At 42.8% G+C, this 11,736-nt stretch overlaps 1 protein-coding gene across 1 annotated transcript in view; it reads right to left on the bottom strand.

Moving 5' to 3' along the window:
- The window catches only part of vps53 (VPS53 subunit of GARP complex), a 42,890-nt gene that overhangs the window by 7,650 nt on the left and 23,504 nt on the right, over nt 1-11,736 (bottom strand). Inside the window, exons 15-20 of the mRNA XM_015951652.3 lie at nt 8,638-8,785; nt 8,423-8,505; nt 8,260-8,338; nt 7,850-7,998; nt 7,700-7,769; nt 7,476-7,613 (exon numbers count right to left, since the gene is read on the bottom strand). Coding sequence (XP_015807138.1) covers nt 7,476-7,613; nt 7,700-7,769; nt 7,850-7,998; nt 8,260-8,338; nt 8,423-8,505; nt 8,638-8,785 — 667 coding nt within the window. The remainder of the gene's footprint in view (nt 1-7,475; nt 7,614-7,699; nt 7,770-7,849; nt 7,999-8,259; nt 8,339-8,422; nt 8,506-8,637; nt 8,786-11,736) is intronic.

Raw genomic sequence — 11,736 nt, 5'->3', positions numbered from 1 at the left:
CTTTGAGTGACGAGGAAACTAAAGCGCAAACAAACGCGGTCACCATCTCTTCCGAACTGGGAAACACGTTGTTGTTTTCACGGACACCAGAACAAGAAGAACCGGAAATGACGCATTTGTTGTGCATATTGCGTCTGGACGTAGTCCATACGTCCTGACGCTACCCCAACGTCCGCATTTAAATCGGGTTATGCAAGTTAGAGGTAACTCTTTCTATTTATGCTTGTAAACGAGTTATTCTGATCAACTCAGACACCCGAATACCGACCTTAACCCGATCATAACCCAGATATTGGCTGCATGTAAACGTAGTCTATGACACAAAAACCAAAGCAAGGCAAGTCAGACATTTGGAGGAGTTTCTCCGATTGTGTTAATATTTCTCATTCAGGTCTCTCTTAGAATAGCGACCTCGATGACTGCCTGATTAGAGAGGAGAATAGAATATGAAACGGCCTTGATTTCATTAACCCTTTAAGCACCACACAGTAGCTGCTTTATGTTTTTTTTTTAAGAATTTTATAGTTTAAGTAGGGAGGAGTTATTTGAAATCGCATGCGCCAGGTGTCACCGGTGATGGTGATGCATAGGCGTTAAAGGGTTAAAACAAAATGAAAACAAAGTGCGTCAAACCTGACCAGTGTGTTCAAAGACGTGCAGGATCCGATCAATTTGTTTTCCCCTCATTTACAGTCACGGAGATAACGGTGCAGTGCGCGGCTCTGGTGGTAATCAAGAAACATTTTATCTCTTTCCAACAATTTTCACAAGAAAACAAAAGTTAAAAGCAGGGCTTGTGTTGTGTTGACCGGATAGTTCCCATATTTGACCGTTTATTTTGACAGAGAAAGAATAGAATGAATTACCCTGACGCACGCAGACGAACTGACATTTTATTCGTTATGCACATCGCAGATGTAGCAAAATCACCCAAGAAAAGATTCCCATCTGAACATCTGAGCTGGACACTGCTCAGCGCAGCTCGCTGTCAGCACGTAAGTCAGGTGCACAGCGAGCTGAAGATGTGGAGAGGGGCTTGGAGCGCGTCGCAGAACCAGAGCGTATGCAGGAAGGTTCCTCCCACTGAAACAAGTGTTTTCCAAACCCTGTCTCTCAGAGAGACTTGTCACTTAGAAAATGTTCCGATTATGAAACTTTGGCTGAATAGTGCTTATTCCTGTCTCCAGTGTGGCGACACATCCCTGAGCCTGTCTGAGGAGAAGCCCAGAATCTCACTCTTCAGCTCAGAAAGCGCCTATATGATTACGCATTAAGCGTGACCTGTCAACCCGGTCTTAAGACTGGGTTGGAACTGTTCAGGTTTACGCAGACAATCTTTACATTTATAATTAACATACAGATATAAAATTAATTCAGTAAAATATAAAGCATTTTATTCAAATATCCATTCATTATTTTACAAGCACCGAGAGCCGCATCAGATGGATGGAAGAGCCGCGGGTTGCCGACCCCTGGTATAGCCTATAAAATGACATGTTTTCTCCAGGACCAGAGAGGATACAAACGCAATACATCTCTTTTATTGTGAGGTAATAATTTCTCCGAGTTTTGCGGTTGCGGGCGGGAGTAGACATGCACACTGCGGGTGCGGGCGGGAGTGTAACACACACTTTGCGGGTGCGGGCGGTAATGGTCATAAATTCAGCGGGAGCAGGCAGGAGCGGGATGAAGAAAACAGTCCCGCGCAGGGCTCTACTCAGAGTCTCTGGTTGCTCTTTTATGGGGATTATTTTCGGGCTTCTGTCGCAGAAGCCCACGCATTACAAACTCTTAACTTTTTCAACAGAATCGCTCGTAATGGAGTATTTAATACCATTGTGTTAGCAGAGTTCCATTTACCCAGCGGTTGGTCCAAGACTCCCAAACGAATCTCCAGGATTAAAAGGAGGAAATAAATCCATAAACAGAGCGTCTGTTTCACGGGCCTTCACTGGTGGTGACACACACTGATTGCGGCCACTAAACACCAATGCTCCCTTTTACTGGTCATTTTACGGGGTCAAAGTTTAACTTCCTCTACAGGTACTTTTCAGAATAAAAGCATATATGTATATACACACACATTCTTATTTACATATTTACATAGATGCATAACATAACAGAGCACATTAGAAAAAAACCGGAACCAGAACAACATTTCTCACCCGTTGAGCTCACCTTCAAAATAAAACGTTAACCCTCTACTTTACTATTAAAACCCTTACAATACGTTTGAGGTAATTTGGCCACCCTGGCTATCCGCAGATGTTTCCCAATTACACAGGGGAGGGAGGGGTTTGGCTTGTCTCCGCACGAGCAGAATGGATAAACAAAACTCTGTTGGCATTGAACGTCCCCACATAATTAAAAACCAGGATGCTAAATGCAAAGTTTAGAGCAGCACATTTACCCAGAGGCTCTCAGATAGAGCAAACTTGTGAGAATACACATAATAACCGCTTAGAGACGGAGCAGCATGTCCATAGCATAGCGGCTAATTGCTAGCATAGCAGTTTGACCAGTTATATCGATATAAAGTCCTCTTATATCTTGTTTAAAAATTATAACGATATTTTAAAAATGTTGACATATCGCCCAGCCTTACTATGAAAGATATGCGTATAGGCTGTGCAAAAGGTTTAATCACGTATCCTGAGTGTTCCTTTCATTGCGCTGGTTGAAGTGAGCTGATGGGACGCCAGCAGGAGAACGTGTTTTTTTGGGCGGGGCCACATGAGGAATGGCGAGGGCGGGGCAGGGTGGGGGACTGGCGCTGATTGGCTTGGAACCCGTTGAAGACTGCTTGCAGTTCTAGTTTTACTGTTGTAATTTTAAAATAACTTAGGTTTTAATATGTCCAGCACTTTGGGCGACATCGTTGTATTTAAATTGTTCTATAAATAAACATGACTTGAAACCAAGATTTCCCTGCAGCTATTCCTCATACACAATATCAAGTCATGACAATGATTTTAGTTTTGCCCCCTGCTGTAATAGTATTGTGTTTGAATAGGTAGAAGTGGCGGCTTGTCCATAGGGGACGCTAGGGCGCCACCCCACCAGTCTCAGAGGAAGAAGATAGGAATCAGAAAATATATTAAAAAACATGAAAATTAAAATAAATGACCTATACATCACAGCTGTGTATAATCTGCATGTCAGTGTAGTTAAAAAATGTTCTCTCACATTTTTACCCTTACCGAATCGTCTTGTGACATATTTCCTGTTACTTTTCGGGCGCAGCAATCTTTACCATAGACATACGCTACAACAGGCACATGCGCGCTGGATCCCTCTCCAATACAAAGAATAGGAGAGCCTTTGGAAGCAGGGATTTGTGACAGAAACTGGTCTCAACTGAGCTCAGGATGTTCACCTGGAACTGGAAGCTCTCCACTGTTCACCGTTCTTTTGTTTTAGATTAGGCTTGGGCGGTATTACGGTATTACCGTATACACGTGGTATTACAAAATAGCGACGGTGTCAGTTCCAATACAGTCATGAAAAACAGCTGTGCGACTGACCAGTTCCTCTATCCTCCCCATACTCCAGCTCTGCAGGGAGAGCGTGTTGGCTGTGTCAGAAAACGACCTCCAGCTTACAAAGTCAATAAAAACCACAATTCTAAAAAAGCTGGAGGCCAAGTATGAATCTGATTCAGTGCGCAAATAAATGCGAAAATGCCTCCTCGCTACCGTGGCAGATATGAGCTTGATGACAAGGCACTGGCTGAAATCAAAGCTGAATTACAGGCTGAGATCGTGAGCTTAGAGGGGCAAGCAGCACCAGAAGCAGTGGCCATCCGAACCATAGAGGAACGAGCACAACCTGAACCCCCACGCAAAAAGATGTCTCTGGGGGCTCTCCTGCAAAAACGAGCCGCTGACGCTGCGCCGGAGGGTCCCGTCAGCGCAGAGCAGCGAGCTGGAGCTGAAATAACAGCGTAATGTTTGGAACCTGTAATTCAAGGGGACGAAGTCCCTCTTCTCTGGTGGAAATATGCTGGCAGTCCTTTTCCCCAGATGTCACGACTGGCCCGGAGGTATCTATGTATTTGTGCCACCAGCTCACCATCGGAGCGGGTTTTCAGCACCGCAGGTAAAGTTGTTGGTCCACAACATGCAAACTTGAACCCAGAAAAAGTAAACATGCTGGTTTTTCTGGCGAGAAATCTTAACTAGATTTGCTGCAACATGCCGTAATGTTCACACTCCTGTGTGTGTGTGTGTGTGTGTGTGTGTGTGTGTGTGTGTGTGCGTGCGCGCGTGTGGCCGTGTGACGGAGTTTACTTTTTATAATTTTAATGCAGTTGTTTTGGTTGCAATAACTTTATAATTTCAATGTTTATGGTTATTCAACTCTTGCTGACTGTTACGGGCCTATTTTCACTGTTTCATGCTGCTCGTTAAGTTGTTCACTTGATTTGCGCACAACAGCTGTCCTGGGTTTTTATGTTGATTTATTTCTGTTGGACTGTTGACTCTTTGCACTTGTTTATAAGCTGTGTTTTTTGTGTTAATAAATGTTGTTAATAGTATGTGAGTTGCGTTGTTTTTTTTTAGTAATTGGTATTCAGATTCAGAAAGGTGAAGGTCCACTTGAGGCTTACGTCATACTTTTTAAGTATTCACAGTAATACCGTATACCGGGGTAAAATTAAGTGGAAGTTAGACGGTATTCAAATTTGGATACCGCCCAAGCCTATTTTAGATCACTGTTCTTTGTTTTATAGCAGCTGAATACACCTTGTGGAATTTTTTTTAATCACAGAGCATCGGAAAATGATGGAATGTGGTGTCGGAGACTTGAAAACATTCTCCAGAAGGTAAAAAATCCCCAAACATTTGGGAATCAGCTCAGTGTGACGTTGGGACATTGGATTACATGAACCGAGTAGATGTTTTTTTTACTATAACACGGATTATTAATACCATAAACTTGTAACGGTAAGACTGAATTTACACTTTTGATGAAATTAGCTTTGTTTTGCATTTCGTTTAGCAGCTTATTGTCATTGGGTGTTGTTGAGGTAAAAACGTGGATTCTATCGTTTAGATGGGCTAGAAATATCCCATTAAGTATGTATGCAGTTTGCATATATCAGTGAATATTAAGCATGTTTTTGGAAAAACTTTGTTAGAAGTGCTCATGGACCTGGTATCAGGTTTGTTCGGTTAAATTGGTGACGCACGAGAATGGTAATTTGGCGTCCCTTAGTGGTGATGTGTGGTTAGCACATCTGAAAACAGACTTGCAAAAATGTGCCCCACCAAAAAACAATAAAGAAATTCACCAGCTGACACTGATCAAAGGCCTGAGCTGTTCAGAAGCCAGATAGATCCATTCCAGCTAAAGGAGCCTGCTGACATTCACATCCAAAGCAAAACAACAAACGAACAGATGAGTAGTGGGTTGATGTGAATGCATTTATGTAATCCTTTGATCGTAGAAGAACTGTAAATGTGAAGCAGATGAGTGGAAATGTACATTTAGGACACTCCTTAAGGAGACAAAGACCAGCACATCTGAACCTAAGACATAAAATTATACATGAATCAGTGACGGGGGCTCGTTAGACTGTTTGAGGTTAGTGCTCCGAGGCCTTTATACAAGACCAAGTGTAGAAATATCCACAACCAGCTCAGTGGCCTAGTGGTAGAGTGTCCGCCCTGAGACTGGGAGATCAGGGGTTCAATTCCTGGTCGGGTCATACCAAAGACTTTGAAAAAATGGGACCAAATGCCTCCCTGCCTGACACTCAGCATTAAGGGGTTGGATTGGGGGGGTTAAACCACCAAATGGTTCCCGAGCGCGGCTGTGTCTGCAGCTCACCGCTCCCCCAGGGGATGGGTCAAATGCGGAGAACAAATTTCGCACACACATCAGTGTGTGTGACAACTAATGGGACTTTAACTTTAACAACAGAATGACACATGTCAGAGCTGTTGTTTACGGTTTCCCACTAATGTTTTCACTGTAAAAGTGGGACTGGGATGGCACAATTAGAGCTGTAAATATTAACAGTCCCACATGAGGAAGGAAAGAGCACCTCCTGAGAGTGCTGCAAAAACCAAGGGCTGGCGTGCATTTTCTCTCCACTCCTGGGACAGTTAATGAGGGAGGGGTTAATCTTCAGCAGCTACATACCAGCGTCCGGTGTTTGCTCTCCTCCCTGTAAACAACATCCACTTCCCAACACGGCGTGCATGTGTGGGAGTGTTGTTGTGAGTGGTCTGTGCCACCAGACTCACCCACACCTTTCCACAGGGCTCAGCCTCATGCTGGGCTAAAGGATAATGTAGCTGGTGTTGGCCCGTAGCTCATTCATTAAAACCAGCACTGCTCCATTCCTATTTTTTCCTCGCTTCATATGAGATGGGCTATTTTGTGTAAACATGCTCATAAAGTGCTATTGTGAGTGGGGTTAAAGACACAATTAAAGGGCTATTGTGCCCAAAATAAACTGAGTGGATAATCTGCTCATGTGACTCATTTCAAGACAAACAGTTAAAGGCTGGCTCGCTAGTGTGACCACAAACACTCACAGGAGGAATGTTTCTTCAGTCTTTTGTTGCATCTCACGATGGAAGCTAAAATCAATGGAAAAGGCTGTTAAGATGGCAGCCGTACCAGACTTGGTTTCGTTGATCGTTAAAGCTTGTGTTTGACTCGACAGGTCAGAGCGTCCGCATTAAACCTGTTAAATGGGAAACAAGAGCCGAGCGAACTAAGACAAGCTTATCTGAAGTTTTAGGCCTTTAAAAGGTCGCCGGCAGAGATTTAGCTGTAAAAGCAACCAACAAAGATTTCACCACCCAAGTTAAATGTCATAAAATGTGAAGCATCCAGTAAGAGCTGCACATCACCGACACTGTGTCTGAGTCAAACAATCTTGTTCTTTAGAGTTGAACCCAAGATCTCATAGGAGTCCTTCAGTCAAACAGACTCAAGCATCTCCTGAGTGTATCTAAACAGTTTAGATCTCTTGTGTCCCAAGAAGGAAGGATGAGGAGTTTTCCCATTATACAAAACCAAGTTAAGACATTTTCCATACGTGTGCTATTTACACCTGAAAGAAAACTGCACAGAAAACTAAAAGCCTAGCACTCCTTCAGGGAACTCGAGCCAGACTTGTAAACTACGATCTTGTGTTGAGAAAATATTGTTGTTTTAGTCCAGTTCAGTCAAACTTGGTAACATTCGGAGTTTGAAATGACCCTACTGACATCACATCAAAATGTTGCTCAATAGTCAAAAATTTGAGTCAGTTGTTGCCTTTTTCTGTATTTACTGCTATGATCTGATTTCGTAACAATGCACGCACACACACACACACACACACACACACACACACACACACACACACACACACACACACACACACACACACACACACACACACACACACACACACACACACACACACACACACACACACACACACACACACACACACACACAGGCCTCTTCCTCACCTTAAGTATCATCTCTGCACGAGTCATGCCTTTTACCACTATCTTGGTGTAGCTGGCAGGCGCCTTGCGGAGCACCTGGGAGCCTATGGACGGCAGATCCAATAGGACAGTCTTCAGAGAATGAGTGTCCAGGAGGAGCTGGTGGAAGAGAAAACACACGCACACACGCGCGCGCTCACTGGACAGAACGTTCTTTCAGATAGATCAGACAGAACTGATCTTACCTGTTCGGCTCCCACCATGCTGATGGGTTTACATCTAAATAGGTGGTTGATAAATTTGGGGACGAACGAACTAAAAGAAAAAAAGAAAAATCAATTAAGTTCACCTGAAGAACTTAAAAAATCAGATTCACTTATGAATTTGCCCTTTACTTTGTGAACTTGATGCAAAACTGTGTGAAGTATTTGCGTGTGGAGGCAAGGTTGTCCCTGATGATTGGCACATTTTGTTTAATGTGCATGATGATTGAGGTCACATAAGGACTCTGGTCACCCACATGCTCCACATTCTGCCACGGCATCTGCAGGGTAAAAGGTCAGATGGAGATATTTGTAATGGTGTGGCTTACAGTGTGTGACAATCCCTTTAAACTAATAACGCAGCCAAACAAAGACATCTTTTTCTTGGTGGGAAACAGAGTCACAAAACCGCCGGAAATGCAGTGGCGTAACTTCTTCTGACACCAGAGTTATGAGCAAAAATGTTTATTTGACTTTTAATAAAAGGCAGATGTATTTGATTTAATGCCATTAAGTGAGATGAGAGTCTGACTGTTCTCAACCTTGCTCATAGCATTTAGAGCGGGATCGCAGGCAGCATCCAGATCTTGAACCAGCAGCTGGATGCTGTTGGAGATGACTCTGAAAGGAGACCAAGAAAACATAACAGAACGATAGGCTGAGTATGTTAGGAACACAAAGCACTCGACCGCAGCCGTCACTCACGTGCTAAAAGTATCCATCTCTCCAGTCAAATTTATTCTCTCCACCAACACTTTATCCACTTTCTCCTTCAGCTTCTCTTCCAGCTGGAACATGTATAAACAACGTTCTGTAAGAGCATCTTTCATCACCAACTTCACATTCCTGTATTTGTTCAGCATTAAAGGTGTTGTTAGATCGGTTTAAAACATTTTGTACGACCCAGCTTGTGCACAAACCTGCTGTGTGGTGGCCAGACAGTATTCAGCCGTGCTAAGGATACTACAGATCAGACAGAGCTCATCCACGGTAAACTTTGCTGCCTCACAGACTTCTTTTTCCTTCAGCAGACTGGTGATGGTAAGACCCCCACTGTTGCTGTTCGACCTGGACAGGAGGCAGAAAAAACGAGAGAAGAGTAAAAGTTTCAGTTATAAAGGAGAAAAGTAAAACCTAAAATATTAAGTAGCTGTAAAAAAAACCATGTCTGTCTACTAGACTGATTGACCTCAAATACACAGGGACACAATGAAAAGTACCGATTTTGACAGCTGTGTTCTTTGTATTCAGAAAAGAAGTTCAGCTAAACTAACAAGAGTCTGTTATTGTTGAGCTGAATGTGATTCAAAGCCAACATTTCTAAGTTCTCACAGAACCAGAGCTCACTGAATAAAGCAGAGATACAAAAACATCGATCAGCTCTACTAGGGGGGTCTAACTGCAGTCTGATACAGACACACCATCACACTGGTTTAAATGGTCAAACTAGAGGTTGACTGGTGGGGCTTTTTCATGGCTTTAGAGGTCTGAGCAGTCACGGACAAAAATGCGGAGCAATTTACTTTCTGTTTTGTTTTAGCACAACTGCTCTACTTAAACATTTAACAATCAGGAAATCATGAACAATTAAGATAACCGTAAAGATCAGCAAATATTAGCAGATTTAAAAACTACATAGGTCATGTAAACAAGCTTCAAACGTTTTGCAAATATTTAACCTGCAAAGTGAGCTTCAGAGGCTGAAAGATGGCGTAAAACGCTTGTTCCGGTTAGTTCTAATGATGACTTGTGTGAGAACTTAGCATCAGTGATAGTCGGGGGTTTCAAAAAGGGTGTTTTCTACAAAAAGTTGTTAATGAAGGAGTTGATCTGTTGATAGCCGAGTCAGTACATGTTCAGTGGTCTCTAGTAGGAATGAAGGCCGTGTAAGTTGACTTGTAACTAACCCTAACCACGAAAGAAATGATTATGTCAATAATTAAAAACATAGCAGCTGCGGTGTGCAGTAAGCTCACTAAAATCAAGGCATTGCAATAAATCGATTACAAAACCATGAATATATTTATTTAGCACTGACATAACAACAATGCACAAAATAAATTAAAACAAGATTAAATGTTTCACTACTGGGAAGGACAGTAAAATTAACCCTTTATGCACAAAAGTCCCAATGTTGCGTTTAAAGGGACTGTAAGGAAGTTTGACAGCCAATGTATAGAAATAATAAATATCTTCTTCATACATTCTCCTGCAATGCCCTGGTCCTGTAGAATGAGCCCTGGCATTTTTACTGTGATTGCCTGTTTTTCTGTAAAATCACAGAAAAAGAGAGCTGCTCGGGTCGAGCAGGCTGCTTCATGCGCGTTCACGCTCAGGCATAGCCCGTAGCATTTGCTATCCGTAGCTTTAGCAGCAGAGAGAGAGGTAGTGCTCACTCAGCGACTTTGTCGCTGTTCCTAACGCCTAGTGACGAACCTAGCTACTTACTCTTAGCTACTTTCTGTAGAACTTTCTTCTAGATATGTCCTGCAAATTAGCAACAAAATAGCCATTTTCGCTTCGAACTGTTCTTTGGATTGACGTTGTTTCAGCTGTCATCCAGGATATAAATGTTACAGATAGATTGAACATCATTGGCGCTTTAGCTTACCTAGTAAGGTGTCTGTCTCTCATGCAGAAGACCTGAGTTCGACTCCAGTTGTGGACATAATTTGTCATTTTGAGTTTCTTTTTTACATTAATGATATAGTTTTTTACAATAATAAGACGCTCAAATTTTTAGTTGAGACTCACCAAAAGGCATTGAATTCACGGATAAAAAAGATATGGGTTCAACTTTCATTTTGGAAAAATTTTTCAAGCAAGGGAAGGGAATGATCTGAGCATGCAGGAGAACTAACCCATCTTAAACCTTTGCCGGCTGTGCTGAAGAGAAAGGTACAGAACCAAATTATTTAATTAATTAGCTGCGTGTTCCCCCCCACACACACACGTTCGGCTGGCCGACGAGAAAGTGCGGCTGCAGAGACAGAGGCACATTATTTTTATTAATTTGCTGTGCTCTTCTGTCCTTCGGGCCACCCAACCACCCACACCCCCACACCCACACCCACCCACACCCACCCACACCCACACACACACACACACACACACACACACACACACACACACACATACACACACACACACACACACACACACACACGACTGTCTCAGCTGTTATTTTCGTTAAGGAGTGTGCACGTACAGCGTGCACACCTCATGCATGATCTTACTTTTGAAGCTGCAGTTACGCGTTAGGCCTGAGTGGTGATTGTGAGCATAAAAACTTCAAACTTCCTTACAGCCCCTTTAACAAGCCACAGCTGCAAATATAATCCCTCATGAAGTTATTACTTTACACCAGAAGACAGTGGAGATGTGCAACTTGCCCACATCACAGCTGAGCTTCAGACGGCAGGATTTGGAGTCTTATTTTCTGATATTTGGACATCTCACCTCGGGCTGGATAACAGCAACGTGACTCTACCACTGACTTGCAGCATTGAGGTTTTATCTCCAACAAATAACACAAGCCTGGAGGAGCCTCTGCCGTGTGGTGGAGTTGTTAATGCTAATGGCTAGCTTAAACTAGCCAAGAAGTCTGCTGCTGATTCCTGGACGTTAAAAACAACAGCCTTCACCGTCGTGGGGCAAGATGGGCGAGTCCATGAACACTAAGTCACAGTGTGACAAACTCGCATGAAAAACCTCAGAGTGACCAACTATAATCATAAAAAAATTTTAAAAATGTTTTTTCAGTCAACCACACCTTTAACACATCAGTTTAGAAGTTCCTTTCTTTAGGTTTGCCTACATTTATTTTATCATTATTCTTGAGTTTCTTCGAAATGAAGAACAGATATGCAAGACCTGACTTAAAAAAAAGTTATTAAAGAGTCCTCTAGGTCTTAAATTATATGTAAGAAGGGTTGAAACTGTTCTAAATCTAAAGCCAATACGGACGGCACGTTTAAAAGTTGCAGGTAAAAACACCCTTTAACTGCAAGCCAACGGGT

The sequence above is a fragment of the Nothobranchius furzeri genome, chromosome 13 (assembly GCF_043380555.1).
Source record: "Nothobranchius furzeri strain GRZ-AD chromosome 13, NfurGRZ-RIMD1, whole genome shotgun sequence".
Lineage (NCBI taxonomy): Eukaryota > Metazoa > Chordata > Actinopteri > Cyprinodontiformes > Nothobranchiidae > Nothobranchius > Nothobranchius furzeri.
Note: the sequence above shows the minus strand (reverse complement) of the source record. Positions and strands in the feature narration are given on the sequence as shown.